The sequence below is a fragment of the Tinamus guttatus genome, unplaced genomic scaffold (genome assembly GCF_059628265.1).
Source record: "Tinamus guttatus ecotype Peru unplaced genomic scaffold, ASM5962826v1 Tinamus_guttatus_pri_ptg000272l, whole genome shotgun sequence".
Classification (NCBI taxonomy): Eukaryota; Metazoa; Chordata; class Aves; order Tinamiformes; family Tinamidae; genus Tinamus; species Tinamus guttatus.
The window spans coordinates 184,741-207,538 of NW_028288806.1; the positions used below are offsets into that span (position 1 = coordinate 184,741).

At 42.2% G+C, this 22,798-nt stretch overlaps 1 protein-coding gene across 1 annotated transcript; it reads right to left on the reverse strand.

The window, feature by feature from the left end:
- Nucleotides 1-354: 354 nt before the first annotated feature.
- On the reverse strand, nucleotides 355-22,676 carry CHD1L (chromodomain helicase DNA binding protein 1 like). Its single transcript, XM_088527278.1, has 23 exons — nucleotides 22,564-22,676; nucleotides 21,526-21,638; nucleotides 20,850-20,956; nucleotides 19,396-19,510; nucleotides 18,214-18,245; nucleotides 15,390-15,471; nucleotides 14,430-14,592; nucleotides 13,960-14,115; nucleotides 12,903-12,995; nucleotides 12,347-12,443; nucleotides 11,182-11,255; nucleotides 9,805-9,915; nucleotides 8,145-8,259; nucleotides 7,798-7,951; nucleotides 6,546-6,711; nucleotides 4,930-5,075; nucleotides 4,416-4,579; nucleotides 3,533-3,744; nucleotides 2,947-3,045; nucleotides 2,099-2,169; nucleotides 1,772-1,886; nucleotides 1,414-1,522; nucleotides 355-746 (listed from the first exon to the last, which is right to left on the reverse strand). The coding sequence occupies exons 1-23, from the start codon at nucleotides 22,658-22,660 to the stop codon at nucleotides 668-670; spliced, it is 2,670 nt and encodes an 889-aa protein (XP_088383404.1). The 5' UTR covers nucleotides 22,661-22,676; the 3' UTR covers nucleotides 355-667.
- Nucleotides 22,677-22,798: the final 122 nt, after the last annotated feature.

Consider the following 22,798-nt stretch of genomic DNA (forward strand, 5'->3'; position numbering starts at 1 on the left):
TTAAGTGGAGCAACAGTGTTCACTTGCAAAGCCACCTCAAACACTGGCATCCTTGCACGCCTTTGCCAAGACTTCTGATCAGAAGGATAGTGCTGGAGTGTGAGCGCACATGTTTATGCGTCTAAACTTTATATCTGAACACATATAAGTAAGTTTGATTTCTGGGGAGCTAGAACTGCTTATACTGTGTGGGTGTCATGCTGCCTCATGGTGGAAAGGACTGCACCAGACACATTTACATGTGCATGTATACACAGTCCCAAGAAACTACTAAAAAGCTATCTGAAAAAAAAGGAATGCTGTGACACAGGTTGAAATCTGAAGGACAGAAAATAGTAATAGAAGTCAAAATAATGTGGTTTAAGCCCTGGCAATAATAGCCTGGCCCTGGAAAATATAACAACTGACCATCAGTGAAAGTTTAATTTTCCATCTTTAAAACAGATTCAGGGTTGAGTCAACATCCTCATCCAAAGGCTCTTTGAACTCTGAAGATGTCCAGTTCCACTTTAAACGTACTGATAGTCTATAAATGTTTTGAACAATAAAGGCAGACAGATATAGAAACAAAGAGTAGCTGCAGATGCCATGTTTCTAAAGTAGATGCCTGCATGATGTTAAAAAGATCTGTGACTTTTTGCACATGCGTCTCAATTAACTTCTGTCTTCATGGCTTTGAGACTGCCGCTGTAGCTGAAGATTGCTGTGAAGCAGAGGAAGAAACTTTATTCCGAGGGAAGTAGTATCTAATAACAAGTGTCAAGGAAATGCTGCAGAATGCCAGACAATGTCTCTGCTAACAGCCTCAAACAAGGAGGCAGGCAGAAGGCGCTGTTCACCACTTCGTTTCTGCTTTTCAGTCTTAGAGCACTGCTGGCAGTGGAACTATTTAGCGAATGCTTTTCTTCCTTGAGAAGTGAGGAAACAGAGCCTCCTTATAGATGTTCATTTCCTTTCCTGGGAGGTGAAAGCAACTGCAAGTCTGTACCAACACCAACTCCATCATGTTCAGCCAGGGAAGCAGGTTATCACTTGCTTAGAACACTGGAGTATTTTGCCCCCCTCCCATATGATTCATTTTAATACTTTCTAAGATACTTGTTATTCTGAAATTTCAGTCATCTCCTTCACAGACTTGAACTGACAGGTAAAGTTGATGGCTGTCAACATAAAATTAGAGTGTAGGCCAAACAAATTCTCACAGACATACCGAACTGCAAGGCAGTATCATTATCACTTAAGATGCTTAGCCCTCAGTGTAAGAAATGCTTGAACGAGAGCAAAGAAATTGAGTTTGACTGGACTGTCATACTCTGGCAACTGTCCTTTCCCTTTCTTTGCATCCACCAAGACCTTTATAAGACCACTTCGGTGTTAAATTTTGAACCAAGGAGACATATTTCAGAAGGATACATAAGAGTGGGGATACCCCGTGCTGACAGATGCTTTCGGATGAGCCGCTCAGTACCATACCAGTTGAAACCTTTTGTTGCGTATCCAATACGTGGAAGATGCACGCTTGCTGAAAGGGAAGGGACAGCACGCACTCTTTAGGACATGAAACACTTACAGAAAACAACTTGGATAAGGAGTCAAGCCACCCAACAAGAACAGAAGAAATATTTGGGAACACAACATGCTATTTGCCACAGAGACCTTACTCTTATTTCACTTCAGGAAAAACAATTAAGGAAACATGGAAATTATCAATCTTTAGCTAGAGTCATATACGTAAGTATAGGATTCACTATTCTGCTGCACAACCACTTACCATTCCTCCTCTTGGCTGCTAAATAAATCTTCTTTAGGCCCTTTTCCAAAGCAAGTAGCTTAATGCCAGACAAGTTGTTGGACCGATCCCGGTGCTGAGCTACAATCAAAGCCAGCTAAGGAGGAAAGGAAGAGGAAAAAAAAAAATCTCTATCTACAATGCTAGGAGACAGTGATAGCTGCTAAAAATGCATTATGCAAGCTAGAAAAGCTCTCCTCTTATGTCATATTCAGCATTTATATCATAGGGAAGACAACAATGTTCATTTCATACAGCTTCAGAAACAACTGGGCAAAGTATCTAAAAATAAATCCTTATCATTCTCACCAAGTCTTGTCCTTTTTTCCTGGATTTTTTGTCATCAATGGGGAATAACAGTGTTCCTCCTAGCTCCAAGTCTGTTCAGAAAACAAGAACAAAACAAACAAACAAAAAAATCAGCCCTGCAAAGTCAGTAGTGAATCAGCATAGTGGTGATTGCACTCTTATGTTCTGAATTCTCGGCTGTCCTTATTCACTCATAATAATTTCAGTGGAGTCAACCAGTCATTTTCACTGTTGAGGGAAAAAAGACACCACCATCTCTTTGTGTCCCCATCCTGCTTTCCTTCCCTATAAACCTTTCCTTCAGACAAACCGTCTTGAGGCCACAAATGGAAAGAGAGATTTTGAAACAAGTAAAAGAAAAAAACTCCACCAGAAAACTGATAGATGCATCCACACATCTACAGCAAAATATGTGTTCTTCATCAGCTGTTTACGTTAGCTCAAATTTCTTAACATGCTCAGGAGAAAATCAGTGTAAGGGGGAACCAAAGATCCAGTTGGATACTGCCTGAGGTGGTTTTCATCCTTCTTAAAAGGACTTTGTCAGAAGATGCAGGGGCTCTGTCTTATATAACAAAAAAACATCCTGTGAAAAATGGACAAAGGTTTTTCTTAATGACTTGCAGAATGGATAAGAGTGATGAGCCTCCATGCAGGATTCTCACACTCTTAACAAGTTAAGTTAGAGCACACTCTGTATTTTTACTTTCAGAGCTAAGGATATAAATACCTAGAGAAAGAAGAAAAACCATCATCATGAAGGTATTCAGATACCTCACCACTGCAACATCAATAGGATTGAAGCTCTTTCAAGTATCGTGGCCTAAGGTCATGTTTTAATCTCTTACCTTTCATCTTTCCTGCCATCTCATATATTTTCCTTGGCCGATCAGAACGAGCTTCCAGAGCTGTAAATAAACCGCCCCTTCCCCAGCGGCCAGAGTCATCTAGAGTGAAACAACAAGTTAGATTCCTAAAGACTGAGGCTGAAGACCACTGCAGGCAAGATGCCTCCTCCAGTCAAATATGATGAATGAGTATCAAAACTAGATATAGGAACCATAGATGAACAGAGGCTGAATAGCACTCAGAGGACCATCTTAGAGGATGAACCTGAGCTACTGGAAGAAACAAACTTGCATTTTTTTTAATTAAAAAAAGGGAGCTGTTTTTCAGTATTGCAGTTCAGTGTGTACAGCTTATGCAGGAAGGGGGCACTTGTTGACCACAGACACATGCAACTTAAAGGCACAAATGCACCTTCAGAGATACTCCTCTAGAAGTATGTGTTGCCTCTGCACTACTCAAGGGCATACTGCACTCAGGCCCAATGTATCTCAGCCTGGGGGGAGGAGAATTAGAAGGTATTGAGCTAGAACGAATAATTCAGCCCCTTTCCCCACCCAACAATGTGCCTGTTGTTTTGAGTCCCACCTAGGCAGTGGACAATAATGACATCCTCCTCTTCTGCTGTGGGGCGAGTGACATCTCCCATGACATATTTGATACAATCCAGGTCTGGATCTCTGTAATCTAAATCCACATCTAGCCCTGCATCGTCCTCCTCCTCGGACTCTTCTTCAGAATCACTCTCCTCTGAAGGGAGGCAAGCAGACGTGTAATGATTTGCCTCCCACCAGGCCATCCTGAAACGAGAAAAAGATGAGGATCTGTGAAAATGAAAGGGACACCTTGTGTTTTAAATCATTCCAGTGAGACACAGGAGATGGGGTCGTGAGTTACAGATCTCAAACTCCAGATTCAGACCTGCATTGTTTGCTCTCCTGCCTTATTTTGAACAGGGTCCAACACTACCAGTTACTGTCCATGCTATTAACAGCATGAGCTGGTGTGAAAAGCTGACTGAAGACACAGAAAGTGTGAGTATATGGTAAGGGGAAGGAGTTATTTAGAAAGGAACTAAAGACAAATTAAGAAGCAAGGAGAAAGAGAGTCACAGATGTAAGACCAACACAGAGGCCAACAGTTTGAGGTAAAGCTTTTCATAAAAGTTGGGTGGACATTTAGTCATAGGGTTCTTGTTCATGCCAATCTCTATGAATTCAATGAGACATGAAGGCAGGCATCTTGCTAGGAGCTCAAGACATTCCTCCCACTCGACATCCTGATATTCTGGGGTTCGAGCACACACTCACAAACACAGCCTCTAGCCATTTTATCACCTTCGCTTTCCCTCCTCCTTTCCAGCCCCATTGGCCTCAGGGCATGGCTTGTTTTTGTCAGTCAGATACACAGTTCCAGAGCACAGTGTTAAGAGACACCAGCTGATAAGCAGCAGGCACAGTACAAGCCATACTTTTTCTTGTGTTCTGCTTCTGCTTTTGCTCTCCTCTTTTCCTCCATGAGCCTTGCTCTCTTTGCTGCTGCTTCCTGACGCTTCTTCCTCCTAGCTTCCAGCTCCTCTGTGCTCAGGGAGTGCTTCCTCCTGGATGACGGTTCACGGAGACCTGTAAGAAGGACCTGGAGAAAGAAGCAAACTGTTCATCTCAAACAGATGTCTGGTGCCCACCTTCCCCAACACCACGTGCATCTTTGCCATTCATCTATCTACTCAGGTATTTGCCATCAAATAATAAACGTCACAAAATATTTGCTTTTGTGAACTAAGTTTAAGTTACTGTCCCCACATTAAACATCTGATCTGTTATCAGAACTGCTGGATCATCCAAACTCATTGAATGAGCTAAATTCATTAAATTTGTACGAACGTCTTTTAACATCATCTTCCACAAGTTGTATGCAAACAAGGCAAACAGCCTCACTTTCCACAAGAAATTAAGAGCATCGTATGCCCACTCATTTTGTCTTACATTTGCTTTGTTCCGGAGAGCTCTCCCTTCCCTTTTGGTCTCTTCAATCAAGGCTTTCTGATGATCCAAAAGCTGATCAAAGGCTTCTTTGTCTTCTCTGCTGGGTTCTTTTGAATAATCTTTACCTTCATATAGGTACATGTGATCTTTAAAAAAATAATTTAAAAGTGTAAATAAAAACTGAAAACAGTGAACACCCAAAACATAGTGAAATTATACAAAAGAGGAAGAGAGGAAAAAAAAAAAAGACAGACTTCTTTGTGACACTGCTGTATCCTGTATAAAAAGGTCACGTTTATACTCATAGTTTTTTTTTGTACAGCCAGCATCAGCACCCTGTTGAGACAAGAGAATCAAAACATGTCTCAGACAAAATCTTTTTGGTTAAGGCATTTATATTGACAAAGAACTCTTGCTTGCTTCAGTCAGTAAAATGCTTTAAGATGTGGCTCTATGCCCACTCTCTTTGGTATCTTTGGTAACTTCACCTCTGCCAGCAGTCAAGCTCTTTAGCTTTACTATGCATTTCCAGAGCTACTCTTGTAAACGGATAGCATACCTTTTGTTTTGAGCTCCCAAACAAAAATAAAAGCACAGAACTCTGGAAATACAGAGTCGCTGCTCATCAGGTCACCTATTTTCCCAACAGCTATTACGCAGCATGACACCTCTGTTCTATTTTAAATTATCATCAGAAAATACCACTTTTTGCTAATTGCTAGCAAAGAATTACTTGTTGCTGGCAGGACATACAATACCTATCCTGCAAGGCCATATTTCCGTTTCAGTCAAAGATCTATAGTCAAGTCCCATCAGTTATTCAAGATGTTAATTCAGCCTTTCTTACCATGACTCTGGATGGGAAAAAATATTCTTTGAATTTACTCTCATACAATACAAATACTACAAATACAAAATACAAAATACACAATACAATACAAATATACACAATACAAAATACACAATACAACACAATACAATACAAAACTACATAATAGTGTGACATTTGGATTGGAAGGTGGAGTATTGAAGACAGAGTAGAGCTGCTGTTGCTTAGATTTCATCGCTCTGTGCTTCTTATCTCACATACTAGAATTCTTTAAGATCACTTTAACAGGTAATTTTCATGGTTAATAATCTTTTGTTTGGAGACAAATACAGAACATCTGCTATATAGCTTTTCCCTAAGTTACTACTGTATCGAAAACTGTAGTTCTATCTTAACAGTTCTCTGTTAAGAGATAACAGCAGTTGCAGATTGACTCCCTATTTCTCACAATTTTCACCTGAGCTCTCAAAATATTTGGTGCACGTTAAAGAATTCTGCCCCTCAGGCATCTCATCAAAGTATTTGGTGCACATTAAGGAATTCTGCACCCCAGCCAGCTCATGAGGAACATATTGTAACCATTATTTTACAGGTAGATAAACAAGAGGAAAAAGAACAATAAAGATTCATCAACTAAACTTGTGAATAAGCCACAAAAAATCCAAGTCACTTGTTATATTACAAGTCCACTTTACTTCTTGCTGCTTAAAAATGCCTGTCTGGGAAGCATTTTCTACTGGCATCCAAGTGTCAGGCATTTTGTTAGATATTTAGATTCTTAACTTACTCTCTATATGCTCCTCTTCAGTCTCGTCTTCACGTGGTAGCACAACATCCATTACCCACATCCCTCCTTTTGTTTCTCCAAGGATGCCTTCTAGCTCCACATCCTGGATAGTACTTCCCTCTGATGAGAGCAATTTATCCAAGCCAAATTTCAGGATTTCACTCAGCTTTAACAAAGAGAGGAGAAAGTCCGGTATTAACAGCTCCTAACTCGATCACAGTTTCTTGAGCTTCTCAGGCCTAAATGCAAAGGATGCGCAAGGGAAGCTATCTAATCTTTAATGTTACCTGTCAAAACATTTACTGTCTCACAAACTTAGTTCTCCGGACTTTTGATGGGAAAGACTGCTGTGACAGATCTCCCTCAGCAACACTCATCCAGATCTAAATCTGGATCTACTCTATGAGCAGTACTCATCCAGATCTAAATCGTCATTTTTCTCCATTAGCTCTATGACATGAGAGCACTGCATTAACTGCATTCAAGCAGTTTTCTTCATAGCCAGAAATGCCTGGCTTCCTTTCTCCTCCTGCTCCTTTAAAACAAAGGCTTAAATCCCACAAAAACCCATGCAGAGAAGAATATCAACATGGAATTTCTTATGGGCTCAGTTCCACCTCCCCATGGAAATCACCAATGTGGAGAAGCATGCTGGCTAGGGGGAGGAAAGATATACAACTTCCAACCCACCCCTAGGTTTAACTGCACACAGCATATCCTCTATCTTTCACTTTGCTTGAGATTTACAACACCAAACTTTTAGCAGAAACCTCAACTTTCAGGTCAGAATTACATTATTATGCCTCAATTCCTAAGAAATTATATTTACCAAGAGATCAACATAAAGTTGGCCAGACTAGTACGTGAAAGTTGGCAGAACACCTACTGCAAGCTCTGCTTGCGACGAAGAAGCAAGAGAGGCAGATAAGTTCCTAAAAAACAACAAGTCAGCTTCCATTTTAGACTCACCATAATTAAAAGTACACAAAAGAGGTGTATGTTTTTTTCTCTCCCAGAAAACACACCCTTCTTATCAGTGGATGAACCTCAACATTGTAATACCTGTCTCTTCAAATTCCAGACCTTGTCTGGACCTGGGATGTTATTTTGGTTCTTAAGACACATGCAATCATATCCATAATGCACATCTCCTCCCAAAAGACGTGTTGAATAGGTCTAAGTCAGACCTACATGTAGGCGGGACATTTCTAGAGTCTATTGGAGTCAAACTGAGGGCACAGCCATATTTCACCTGTAACTCTGCTCCTCCCTGAGGCTTGGGCACTCCCAGAGCAAACTGGCCTCCTTCTACGATGGCATTTGTTAGGCGGAGCTTGGAAGCAGCTCGTCGGTAGATTATTTCTTCAACTGTATCTCGCCCAATCAAACGGATAATTTTTACAGGCCTTAAAAAGAAAAATAACGACAATTTTCTTAAACTCTGCATGGGGTGCACTAAAACTCCTTCCTTGCGTCAGGCACTAACCCACCATCCAATCCTTTGGTATGGACAAAGGCAAAAGCAAACTAAGGTAAGATAACCTTTTCAAAGGGTTCCAAAGGGTCGACAACCAAACTAGAAATACCAAGGTTTCTTACTTGTGCTGGCCAATCCGGTGAGCTCTTGCTATCGCTTGCAGGTCATTTTGTGGGTTAAAGTCACTATCAGTAAAAATAACTGTATCTGCTGCTGTCAGGTTCATGCCAACTCCACCTGAAAAAAAAAAGGTCACCTAGAGAATTAATGCTGTGCAAGGTTCTGTCTGATCTGATCGACTACATCAAATTCTATCTACTTCCCAAGCCCAAATCGGTCTCATAAGATCCTAAAATACTACATAAAACTTTCATATCTGTACCCCTCCATGCTTCCAGCTTTCTACAGCAGTCCAAAACTGAGCTGTACTGGCACTGGAGTACAGAAAAGACAGCGTGCAGGAAAAAATGATGCAAAGGGGACTGTTTATCAGAACTGATGAACACAGACACACTCTTCAGCTGGCAAGGGATGGTTTGCTGAGGCTACAAAGGACTGCCCAAGTTATGAATGGCTTGGCAGCATGGAAGCTACTGATAGATATACTACCAGAACAGTGGAAAACATGGGGTCTAACTGGACAAGATTTAGAGCCTAGGTATTTTTATTACTTAAAGTTTTTGAGATTAGAGAGACTAGGCTGTCATGGAATAAAAGAAAAAAAACACATACAATATATATTTTTAAATATACACCATTGTGAGTACATAACACAGTTAAAAAGGGGGGAGCCTACTGCACTGCCTCTCTTCCAGCTCATGGTGCCAAGCACTTCTCAAAAATCAAAATCTCTGCAAGCGGAAGCAGTCATTCACCTGAAAAATCCATCCCTGTAACAGAACAGGAATGAAAATACTGTCATTATACCCATTCTCAGCTGGGTACAAGATGTCTTGATCAAACTAGCAATATGCAGGAGAGCAACACTGGTTTTGGGTAGCATGGGCACAGAGACTTCAGGCATGGTGGCAAGAGACACACATTAGGCACTTCTCTTCAGTCCCCAGCCTGTTTCTTTTAATGCAGTGCAATGTCATTGGAGCCAGTCTCCTCCAGGAAAGTCTGTCCAGAAGTCCAAAGGAAGAAGAATTAGTTCAACTTTAACATTTGAGATTAAACAGTGCTAGTCCTTCCTCTGGAGAAAGGCATAAGCCTGGCTCTGTGCTTGTTTCTGCAAAAGGATGGGGAGGTTTGCAACTGTAGAGCACACGGATCCTGCCTGAGAAGCCTAGGGCGGGACAGAAGGGAACAGAAGCACAACCAGCAGTCCCACGGGGTTCTCTGCAGCCTCGGAACAGAGAAAGGCTTTCACTTGAGCCTGTTTGCCAGCTAGAGAGCATGCCTGTGTTCAGGAAACTAAAGAAGCAATCCCACTAGCTTAAAGGGATGCAGTTCCTGTCTAAAATCTGCTGCTTGCAGAAACGAGATTTTTTTTTAAGCTTAACCTGGCACAGGGACAGGCATTACAGGGCTTGGTTAAAAAAAAAAAAAAAAAAAAAAAAAACCCAAACACTAAAGCAGTTGCAATATGAAGTGTCTTGGCACCAACTGCTGAAAAGAAAGCACAGAAACCAGATGTCCTAGCTGAGAGGATCCCAAATTTAGGATGTCTCGTTTCTCTCTAAAATCCCACATGTGGAAACAGGGTCTGCAGGATTTAGAACACCCTTAAATCAGCAGAAGCAGAATATGGGTTGTTTGTCTCTTCCTTTCTTGACTTACCTGCTCTGGTGCTCAGCAGGAAGATAAAGATGGGCTGTTGACCAAAGTTCTTTATGGCAAGGTGTCTCTCTTCACCCCTAACAGATCCATCCAGACGCTCGTAGCTGTAGCCTTTTCAAACAAGCAGCGTATGTTTCTGAAAATCTGTCTATGCTCTCATGTCCTTCTCCACAGCTCCCCCTCCTGAATCTCCTTACACCAAATCCTTCTGCCCTGATTCTCATTTTATTGCTCTCAACTCCTCCCTTCTTTCCCAATTAAACCTAGTATAACCTGAAGCGGTGACCCACACTTCCAGACTCCCTGTCATCAAAGAGTAGTTTAGCCAAGTCTGAGGAAGAGACTCTTGGCTTTTAATTTACTGCTTAAAAATAAAATGGGAAAGTTCAGAGAACGTTAGCACATAGTCCCATTTCAGACTATGCAGTGTTGGCTCTTGGCCTCACTTAAGAGGTCAACCATTGGGTCTTCTTCATGCAGGCTTTACGTGCTTTCCTGCAAGCAAGCAGCATGAGACATGGTCTTGCATTTGGCTTAATTCTGCATTACTTGTCCAAAACATAACAAAAGCCTCTTTCATGGGAATCCCAAGTAGACATGAAGCCATGTAGACTGAAACAAAAGAAAATGTCCCCAAAACACTTCAGTAACCTTGCCAAAAATGGCCTGATCCAATCTGCGCTTGCAGACATTCTTGATGCCCACTGTATAAACTGTTTGAATTGGAAAAAAAAAAATCCTGGTATGAATGTGGCCCAATTTGCATGTTACCCTGGACAGTCTGGGTCTGGAGCAAGCCTAATGCCTTCAGTGCAATTACTTCAATTGATATCTGCTGGAAAAAGATGAGAACACATCCCTGCAGCAGAAGGTTCTTCTCAGTCAGCACAAATGTTCAAATGTTATTGCACTACATATCTGGTCAGTGGAAACTAGCTTAGGCTCTCCAGATAACCTGATAAAAGATTTCTGAAACCAGAAGGGCTCTTTGCTCTCACACAACAAACTTGGATTTATTCTTACGACCACTGACCCAGACCCAGAAAGCTTCACAACTCAGGTCCATAGTCTCTAATGAAATATCACTACCCTGCCATCTGTTAAGGCCCACTCTCAAAAGAACCAATGCCAAAGCTACTTTGAAGAACAACACTGAAGTACAAATTTATTTCAGGCACAGCAAACAGCTGAACTCAAGACCTTCCAAATCACAGCCTCACATCTCAACTGCAACAACACAGTTTCTAATTACTAAAAGCAATAAACCCCAATCACAGTCCCTTTGTCATCCTGGGCAGATCAGCCAAAGACCGAGGAAGACCATATGACAGATATCATTAAGAGAAGCCCTCAGCTGCCAAAGCGTGCAGAGCGTACCTCTGTAGTCCATGTAGTCTTGCAGGATATCAAGCAGTTGAGTCATCTGAGAGAAGAGCAGGACACGATGGCCACTGGAAGAAGAAAGTGAGATTTCAACATATTGTGATAGCATTTCAGAGAGCAGTAGGGAGGTTATTGAAAGCTTAACAAGGTTGTGTTTCACAGCAAGACCTCACCACTTCTGCACAGTAAGTCTCACACAGTCATTGCTCATTCCCTCGCGGCACACTGAGCCCCACATCAAGATGGGATCAGCCATCGTGATCTGCTATCATCATCTCCAGAGTCACACAGAGCTGAGGCACAATGCTGACTGGGCATGCACTAGTGAGGATCCAGTAGATCCTGTTTAAAAAGCCTACACTCTTCAGTTTCAACTGTGGACCACGAGGTCTCCCTTATGTAACCTGACACACCGGACTGTCCTCAAACCGCACAGCACAAAATATCTTAGCTGCTGGGAAAATGGGAAAATTTCAGCATCTCTGGTCAGAAGAGCATTTCCCCCTCCAGCAAATGACCCACAAAGATCACACACTCTTGTACACAGAGCTCAAGCAAGAGATCAACTCTCCTCCCCTTCCAGGCTCTGCTCTAGCCCTCAGACTGTTTTACAGTGTGTTTAAACAAGGCTTCACTGTTGAGCAGAACACAGGTATTTTGAAGTCTAGAAACTGCAAAGGTCTGTACAGGTGGCAGAAATATCCAAGGGAGAGAGGCAACCACTCAGGGTGTTGTGCAGCAGGAAGAAAAAGCCCTCTGGCCACAGCAGACAAGAAACTCTGTCCTTGAAGAAGGAAATAGCAGCCCAGTTAAGAGAGGAGGAAGAATTTCTATCTTGCAGGAGGCACTGTTGCAGAAACTGCACAGGAAGGCGATTTGCTTCGCCTAAGATCCAGAGAGAAATATCCAACTCCTTGGGCTACATGCTCTGAAGCTGCCAAAGCTCTAAATACTTGAGGTTGATCTACTATCTCTAATGCAGCCCCTTATACTGAAATGACTTCTTTAGGATAGTCAATAACATGCATTAATTAGGGCAGTGTTCACATTGTGGCAAACACCCGCACAAGCTGTGGTTAACAAGGTAGCTCCTCTTCCTCATCTACCTTTCGTCCTTATACTACCTCCACTCAGTCTTCCTCACCCCAAAACAACATACCCAGCATACAAGAAGGAAAGGAGTTTATCCAACAAGTACAGCTTGCCACTGGCTTCAACAATATGGTCTCCAATCTCAAAGGGCTCTGGCTCAACACCTGGAACAAAAAAGATTCTCAGAGGTAGCCCTAATATTACACAAGAATGAACTTCATGGGTAACCTCAGTATGCCTGCACTGACCATTTACTGCCAAGCAGACCAATACACCCAGGATGCTTGCTTGAAAAATAACGGTCCTTCTCTCTCTCTCTCTCAAGAACACCTCAGTATTTCACAAAGCATTGTGATTTCACTGTTTAGGTGTGAGAAAACATGCTGACATGGAAGCAATTAGAGAGTTAAAGGAAGTTTTCCAGCTTCATGTAGCCCTCTTTATTCCTCATCATTAGTGAGCTGACATACATTGGAACTGGTCACAAACTCAGAGCTGGTTTCAATTCAAGTATAACATTATTTAACTTATTTCTTCCAAGCATTACACTGTCAAGCATTTGTAGAAACCTGTTGGGTGCATCTCAAAACTGATTTATTCCCATTAAAAAAAAAGTTTCTTACCATTGAAAAGATATGGGTGGGCAACACATTTCCGAAGCTGAACTAAGACATTCTGAAGTGTAATTTTGCTTCCTGTTTCACTTTCAAATGCATCTGGAACAGAGTGGCATGGTAAAAGAACTGGGCAGAAAAGTCCAAACTCGACAAGTAGATGTGACTGGGCATGTTGGTGCTTTAACACTGGCATGGAGTATCTACACATAACTTGCATTTGAATTTCCAGTCTCAAGCCTAATACACCCACTTTCACTGACAAAACAGATTTTCTCACTTTTTTTTTCTTTCAGCAAGTGTTTAGAAATAAGGCACTGATGAGAATTACTCTGCCTTGGCAAACACTTAGCCTCTGGAGACCCAGCAAAATAACAGTTTTCTAATAGTGATTTATAGATCTTAAATTGGCTCCTTGATGCACCAGACATTCATACTAGCAGAACAAATGGTCTCTATGCCCTACAGTTCTACCACCCCTGCAAAAAGGTAAGCACTGGCAAACCATATGGTATGCATGCACAGAAGAGGAAGAATTCCAGGAGATGCAAATACTTCATCTCTTATACGTCAGGGTACTTTGTTATAGTTAGTCTGTATAAGTGCCAAGGCAGTCTGTGCCTATATGGTCTGGAAGTTTCCTAAGAAGCTCAAAGGTACCACTAGTGGGTTTCAATTTGCTATATATCTGCACTGCTGTTGGAAAATTGTTAGAAATCCACATTTTATAAATTTCTGGTACAACCTTTTTGTCTGATTACAAAAAACATGAGACAGATACAGGCTTACCCAGGGTGAACATTCTGAGTTACAAACTGGCCCAAAGCAGAATTCTAAAACTGACCCCTCCCAGTCCCTGTAACAGCTTGCTTTTAGATCCACTTGCTTCTAATTTTATCACAAGCTAAAACCACTAATTAAGCAGTGCACAGCACTGAATTTGGCATGTTCTTTTGGTGCATATTTGCAAGCCCAAGTATCTTCTTCATGCCAGTTGAACATGGATTTACAAATGGAATTCATTTTGGTTTAAAAATAATTTATGGGGTTCAAAGCCCCTTGTTACCTAGATCTTTCATCAAAATGGCCTTGTAGTACTTCCTCTGGAGAGCTGACATTCCATGATACAGAACCACTTCCACCTTCTTTGGCAGGTCTGCCGCCACCTCAGACTTCACTCTTCGAAGCAAAAATGGCTGCAGAAGATTGTGCAATTCTTTGGCTATGCAGAGGCAAGAAAAAGGAGGAGGTTATTGAATTGAACATAAGGAATTTATACAACAGCTTCATTATCATTTTAAAATACAATTTCAAAACTACTGAACTGATTTGAGTCTAATTTTACAAACAGAAAAAAAAGCCACAGCTGCAAACCTAGAGTACTTAACTCTTAAGACAATTTAATCATTACTTTTAAGGGCTTAATTCATAGCTAATCACTATTTAAAAAAGCAAACTAAGAGGACGCAACATGCCTGCTTTCTAGTCAAAGTAACAGACAGTTCTGAATCAAGTACAACATTGTTTACTACTTGCCTGGTTCACTTTCCTTTTCAACCCCTTGGTAATATTCAACAAACTCTTTTACTTGTCCTCTAGGAAAGATATCAGGGTCAATAAGACTGAGTAAGGAGTACAGTTCCTCAAGGCTGTTCTGGATTGGAGTGCCCGTGAGCAGCAGATTGAATCCTACTGAGAACTGAAATAACCAACAGCAAAATAAAATAATCAAGTGAAAGTATCTGGAATGAAAAGTCACTTAATATACAACTCTACCCATGCCACTCCTATGGCCATCTTAAAGATGATAGATGGCACAGAAATAAACACCTGCAGAAAGATTCAAGTGTCCACCCAAACCAGCCAACATAATATTTGCAGCAACAGTCAAGGGCTTTTTTTAGAGGTACGTAGCTCATTGTTGCTGGTGCCACCCCAAATCTTACACCCACATTTCACTGCCATGACAAGAGGTATTTTCTATCCAAAGACATTCACAGCAACAGCATGAGGGAAGCTGAAATTCAATACACTCAGGTGTCTCCATTAAGCAAGATAATGTCAATAGCTTGACTCAAGCTCCTGTGAACGAGGCCAGGGTTCCCCCACCTGCACTGCTTTGTAGGTCCTCTCTTGTCACTTTTTATTGTCTTGTTTTATTGCCAGAGGGATTTCTGACACTTCAGTCACACAGCTGTGATTCAGTGCTGTGCCTGGTTTCTTTACACTTTTCATTCTCTCAAATTGCTCAAATTGTCAAGCACAAATATGAGCCAGAATAAGAGAGAATCACCAAGTACTGTCCACCTCCACGCAAAGCCAACAAGATGGACCTTGATTTATCTGCTACTAAACACAGAAATCTATTCACCAAATCTTACGGAAACTGGGTATGGCTCAGTGCTTAAAAATACACAGAAAGATAAACAGTGAATCCTTATCCTATGCTGAAGGGAGAAAAGTTCTAGACATTAAAAGACGGCCAAGTTCTTTTACCTCAGAAAGTGTCTTGTGAAGCAGAGAGCTCTGGTTTTTCAGTCTATGGGCTTCATCTACAACCAAGGCAGCCCACTTAAAACTGTGAACAAACACAAAACAGCATTTTAAGTCAGGTGCAGATAATTCACTCTTGACATGCATACTCAAGAGTATGCAAAGACTGAAACAATCCATGACTCTACCTGCCTGAACCCGAGCTTGCCCCATACCATAGCATGAATGCAAACACCACATGAGGGAAAAGAAAAATTTCCAAGCACTGGCCAATACTGCTCCTCAAGGGTAGCCTGTGAGCGGAATGCTCAAGTTTCTGTATTCATCAATAAGGGGGTTTCTCCACAGTTTGGCTGAAGAGCAGGACAAGGGGAGGGGAGACTGAGTGGAGCCATGAGCCGAGTGGGACAAAAAGAGCCATCTGCAACGAGAGCAACGAAATGGGGGTCTTTACAAAGGAGGGAAATAGGGCAATTCCCCCACATTCTTCAGCAAGGGGGACAAAGGAGTCAGGTGACCTCAGGTGAGAACAGATGGCGGGAGGCCGGAGTTCGGTGTAGGCAGACCGGGAAGGCTGTAACTTCTGAGTACCTTGGCCAATGGGGAAAAGGAGAGGGCGTCCCTCGGTCGGGAAATTAGGATAAAAGGGGGGGCTGTGTCCTCCAGCAATTTGAGAGACCCCACAGGGATATGCCCGGTGGACTCTCCCTTTATTCGAATAAAGTTTTAGGACTCCTCTGTCTCCTTTTGGACATTCAGTTCTTGCCAGCGAGATTTTCCGCACACCTGGAAGAGCTTTTTGGAAATCAAAACTAAGTAAATTCACTTTACTTCGTTACTTCTTTCTCCACCCTCACTGCAGTGGGGAAAAATGACATAAGCCCAGGTCAGTCAAACATCCAAGGAAGCCTATATTTTGAAGGAAGGCCCATGAAAGTTGGCCCTGGCGCCTGTACAACACCCTGCAGCTATAATGGCCGAGCCACTACAAATCTTTTGCAACTCACGCAAAACAGGAGTTCTGACTCATTCTGGGTTTGATACAGCCATATGCAGGTGTCTTGCTCCCTATGCTCCAGAATCACTGCTGACCTGGCAGATCCACGAGATTTAACACAACCCCCAGATCTTTTCAGCTTTCCCTCTGGGTGTGTGCACTTATCACTGGGGTTTCAATTTCCACATAGTCAATTCTGGCTTACAGACAGGCAGGGAAGGTAAAATGTGACACTACTTTTCTTACCCACACAACTCTTCCTGGTGGAGTAGAAGCCTGGAAACACAGGGAACTATTTTCTTCCCAGTGCTCTTTCTCCTCCCTTGATTTCAGTCTTTGCTATTTAAGAGTGGTTTTTCATTGCCAGGACAGTCAAATTTCATTGTTATTTTGCAGACTCTGCAGCTGAACTGCAGAAGACATACAGACAGAAGCTCAGATGCAGAGCAGAGTCTGATCTCTCTTGCATTACGTGAGAGCAGGACTCTTGTTCAACTCATTTTTCAGCTCTTTGGTGAGCAGAGAGCAGTGCATCTCCTGCTCTGCTGGGCCAGGCAGACCCTGCCCCCTGCTTCTGCAGGAGTCATAAAAAGCCATCAGAGTCCACCATTGGAGGATATCTTTTGTATCCTCCTCAAACAAATAGCAAGTGATAACCCTGACTTTTCAGACTGTTAAGTAGACAAAGGGGCAGGTTTTGGCACGGAAAATAGGAGAAGAGAAGATAGCTGATGTGAAACTTGTGAAACTGTTCGTGCTAACAACAACAGAAAACCTTGCCACATCTCAGTTTTGTTGCACTGCTTATGGAGGGTGGTAGGAGGGGGTCATCTCCATCTAGAGGGTGGGCTAATCTAACTATGAGCTACCTTTAAAGTGCTTTAAGACCCATACAGGGCAAGGTACAAACGATTAGCAGCCACCTTTTTCAGAAGAAATAACAAAGAGGGAATCCCATGACTGAGAATCACTGAGGTATGTGCTACCCTTAGATCTAGGAAATCGCATTGGAGCTGAAATTCCTATGATACCAGAACTTGTTTTGATCTCCCTATATCCTGATTGTTCAGCCTACCATGCCCAAAATGCACCACAAGACATGCTTTGCTGCTGTAAGAACTGCCTGCCTGGGCTCAGCTTTAACATTACAGGCTCAAGGCCTGGCTTCCACAAGAATGTGTTCATCTAGCAAAACCTCCTATTTGCAGCAATGGCCCAAGAACAGGTGCTCTGCCAAAACGCAGAAGGGCTGGTAGTGAACTGAGAGGTCTAAGCTTGTGTCAGCGGCTGCTACTGGACTTCACTTTCTGCAAAGATCTTGAATCATTCATGAGCAGCAGCTGCCCTGAGCACTTCTCACATTATGCCTAATAGAAAGCACTGGCAGTTCTGGAAAATTCTGCATGCTCCCTAAACCCTCCTCAGTTCTGATTGAGAGCAAGAGGCAATGAACTGTAGGATATGGTATTAGCATATGACCACGATACAGCAGGTCCAGCTCAGCAGATTTTGTACCTAATATCTCTAAAATCTGAAGCTTTAGAAGAGCACTTCTTTCTCCTGGATTGGTATTTAAGGTACTGCTATAAGCCACTATGTACCACTTTATTTTTAGTTGGCTGGCACAAAAACTGTCCTTGAGTTCACACACATTAAAGACACTGACATTATAAACTTTCATTGAGAATTTTTTATAAGACAAAGTTCTAACTTACAACGAAAAGCATCCATGAAGCCTAGGATATCAGACACATATGAATACACACTGAGGAAACTGCTGAGACCCCACAGAATTAACTTGAAAAAAAAAATAAATAAAACCAGACTTACCCTTTTAGAAATGCTGCATCTTTCAGGCAAACCTGTAACCAAAGAAAATGAATCAGACTTATGACTTAAGTTAATACATCAGTTAAGAAACACAGTGTCTTTCTGTCTACTGCAAGGTATGGTGAAATGGGGCAGAGTGGAATGACGCACAATCTAACGAAAGTAACATGACAGCTATTGTAATCACAAGCTGTTGTAGTTTCACATTTTAACTTTTCTCTGGCAAAGCACCAGCAGCAAAAGCTGAAATACCACCACAGTGATTTAGGGGGCAGACACCAAAGTCTCTTCACCTCTTTTTTCCGCATCCTTTTTTTTCCACTTGGTAAGAAGAAAAAAAAAAAAAAAAAAAATCACACACCTTCAACATCACACTCGTACTGACCCAAAGCAAACAGAGGCTTCAGTGGATTAACCTGAGCTATTGCAATGAACTGGTAATATCCTAAAGCGCTCATGTTGTTTGCCCAGCTTCAGATTCAAAGTAGAACCACCAAGCTGCTCAGGAAAATTTCTTTGAAAATCACAGACTTTTACAATCAAAAGCTTGAGAGAGACAATGAAAATATTGGCAAAGTGAGTATCTTGACACAGCTGACCATTTTCTCAGGCTTGCCTCAGTGTGAGCGCCTCTGTTTATTACAGTAAAGACAAAGATTATCTGAGAGGTCAACCCAGGTCACACAGCTCCCAGAGGAACAAGACAGTAAAAATTCTGAAGAGAAAGTAAAAGGACAAGGAAATCAGAAGGAGGAAAAAAAAAAGTTGAACTAGGAAAAAAGTGACAAAAAATTGCAGAAAGTTAAATGAGTGGGTAAGTTAGGTTACAGTGAAGAAAATCACTGAGGAAGGTCAGAGATACGTACAGAGGCACACAGCGTGAGCTAGACAGCACAGATGAATGAGAAACGAGAGGAAAAATGGATTTTTAAAAAGGGGAGAGAAGAAGAAACTACAAAGAACTCTCTTCCTGCAATCCTTAACTGCCTGAAGGCACTAAAACAATACAACCGAACAAGAAAAGTGTTTGAATTAGATGGCTCTGTTAGAAAAAAGAAAATATGAGATTTTGCTAACAGTAAAAAAGTCCCTGCTTTAATGGACATGCTACTACAAACATATGGTCTTAGGGAGCCCAGGAAATGGAGCCACCTTCTCAAGTAACAGATATCATGTACATACCTCATATGTTGTTAAGAGCACACGGAAATGAGGCCGTCCCTTCAGGTTTCCCTGCAGCTTGGCTCGTTCCTCCTTGTTGCCTACATATGTCACAAAAGATAGACCTGGGGCAAACCTGTTGCCATAAGAAATAAAGAGAAAAAACACCAATACCAAGCTGAGTGTTTTGTGAGTTTAAGACCTTGGACCCCATTATTAAATCTAGTTAGCGCACAGCTCAGAAACAAGGCCGAATTAAAATCTCCTATTCAAGCACCTTACCCTCCTGTGAGATGCGGCTGGATGTCAGCTCTTGAATCTAACCCCTTCCTGATTGATTTGTGTCTCAGGTTGGCACCTCATTTGCTTGTTCTGGTCTGAACAAGTCCTGTATATGCTGCTTTCTCCTAGCTTTCATAGTCCAAGACAGGTGACTGTAAACCAATCTCACAGTATGTCTGCTATTCTGAACTGAAAAAGCTGATGAGAAGTAGAGTGCTGAACACATACTTTCCCTAGCTGACAACAACAAAAGGTCCAAATAGAGTTAAAATAAAGGGTGATGATGTCTGCAGCAAACAGTTCCAAGTCAGGGCCTCAAAAATCTATCATCATAGACAAGAAGCAGATAAAAACAGTTCACTGAAAGAAGAGTTGGGATCATAAAATACTTCCTCACCTAATTCCATCACTGTTGCTGCCTAATGTTCCTCTTGGACAGCTATTCACTGCTGATCTGTAACACTAATTGATGCACTTTCCCCCTAGCATTCCATCTGTAACTTTACCCAAATCAGGTATTTTCACTTAAGGGTTTAAACTGAACAACTTCAAGTTTTGACAGACAGCATCATCCTATAACCAAAGAGAAAGTCACCTGTTCTAATCTGTAACTTCCTGCCCTTCCTCTTAAAAGGATTGGTAAGAGCTCCAGATCTAAATAAGAAAAAAAAAAAAGAGAGAAAGTAAAAAAAACCACTTTGCATAGTGAGTGTGCCATCAGCACAGTCGCTGCACCCCAGTGAAGATGGGTTGCATGCATGGATGTAACAATATTTTGCATGCGTCTGTTAGCATGCAAAGAAATGCACCATTAAACTTGGGTCTTACTTTTCTCCTCATAGATTCCTGGCTGTCTTCAGAAGACATGCCTAAGAGAGACTGAGCATGAAGAGTTATAAACCAAAACAATTAAAAGCAAGGAACTAGCGGTGGGCATTAGTACTGAAAGTCAGATTCATATAATTATAATATGGATGAATTTGGATGAAACCATGTATATCACAATATAGTAGAGACTGTGCATTAACTGCAAGTGTTTGCATTGATTTATTGTTCTGGTAGCTTCCCTTTCCACCTTTTTCTTTTCAAAGGAAGAAAGAGGTAGGACTGACTATATTTGAAGAGAATTTTCAGAAGAGAAGAGAATCTTGCTGGGCAAGAACACGATGGTCTGTGCAACTACTGAAACTCACCTCTCCAGTTCTTCCTTCCAGTTGCTCAGAACAGACAGAGGACAAAGTATCAGAAACATCTCTTCGTTCATTAGCTTTTGGGCTAAATAAGCAAGTAGAGAAATAGTCTAGAAGGCAAAGAAAAGACACTTTTTTAGTGACACAAAAAGGGCTCAATCCAATAGCACAAAACAACATAAATTTTGTCCTCCTGAGATTTGTACAGGTTCTCTAACATAAAGTGGAACTGGAAAAGATACCAGATGAGAACCAGAATAAACGACAAAAAAGTTTAGATTCAAAAACTGTGACCCTGACATCAGGAGTCCCCTCTCCAAAGCCCTTTCTTCCACAGTCATGAAAAAGAACTACCATACATCACTTTTAAAAATGATTAGTTATTGAAGATACAAAAATCATTCTCCAACAAAACTATAGTCCATCTAAAAACTCAACATAAAAAAGGCTTTTAAATAATAATTGACTTAAAAAAAAAAAAAAAAAAGACAAAACTCTGAGACCCTTTTGGATTAAGTGACAAGGAATGAAAGAAACAAGGTTTTCTTTTGAGTAAGGTTTGTTGCTTAACTGATCAATCATTAAGATTTTTTTTTCCCCTATCTTGCTGAAACACTGGTCAAACAAACAAACAAACAAGAGCAAAACTGATTTTTCAGAAGAAAACAAACCAACGCACCTGACAAGTTTTTCCTAGACCCATCTCATCACCCAGGATGCAGCCATGCTGGACTTCATAGCACTGAACCAGCCAGTTTACGCCTTCTATTTGATAGGGGCGAAGCTTAATACCTGTGAGTAAAAGCAATTTGTTACATTTAGGTAGTCATCCTATACACTCTATAGATGGCTTCACCTTGAAACCGGGTTTCGCTCATACCAGACCCACCCATACCAGCCAACAGTCCTGCAGGAAAACCACGCACTTGCAGCACAATTTAAATTGTCTCAGTCCTCTCCAGCAGGGCAGCGGTGTTACTGGAATTCATTACACCAAACCACATCCGAGCGTATACGCAAAAAAGCACTAAGTCATTATAAGGGTCTGTCCAAGGATATTGAAGCTGCTGCTCTGCATTCCTACAACACAGCTGGGTTTACAGTTCAGACCACTTTTTAAAATACCTAAGAGCTAAGCTAACGGTCTGCAAGTGTTTCTCTGCAAGAATCTACTGTACAGTAATAAGTATTTCTAAACAACATTTTCCAGATTTCCCATACTGAATGTGGGATACACCCCCGTAAGCATCAACAACTGTAGCTACCACCATTGCAGAACAATCCTTATTGACAAACACATCAAAGCAAACACAAAACAAATCAATCGGATTTATTATTATTAACATCCTGCCACAAAAAAACATGTTAGGGAAACAAATGGAAAACCTCTCTCAGGCTGCACTCCCTGAGGGAAAGAAAAAAAAAAGGCTTATCAGGTGGTACACATTCTGTTTTTGTTTCCGCAGAAAAAGATAACTTCAGGGGATTATTACTTAGTCTTTATGCTCGCGGTTAAACTTCGCGGTATCACTAACGATCCGCCCCCGCGGTGCAGCCGCGGGCCAGGCACAGCAGCCGCCTCTCCGGGGCCAAGAAGCGAGCCCCGCTGAACGAGCCGCACCTGCGGCTCCCCGCGAGAAACGGGCGCCCAGCAGGGGCCCGGGCGCCCCGCAGGGGCCCAGCAGGCCTCGCGCAGCGGCCGGGCACACGCACTGACCTGCGAGCCCCCACCGCTCCACGTCCTCCTCCCGCACGCGCGGCCCCGCCGCCCGCGCTCGGCACGCACGCCGCAGAGCCCGGTAGAAGCAGGACATAACGGGCAGCAAAACACACCACCCCTTCGCGCCGGCCACCACGCCGTTAACGGACACCCGCCGCTGTGGCGCATGCGCGGCTCCACCCCCACCTAACGGCAGCCCCGGGAGCGGGCGGTGCCCTCGCGCCGCCCCGCC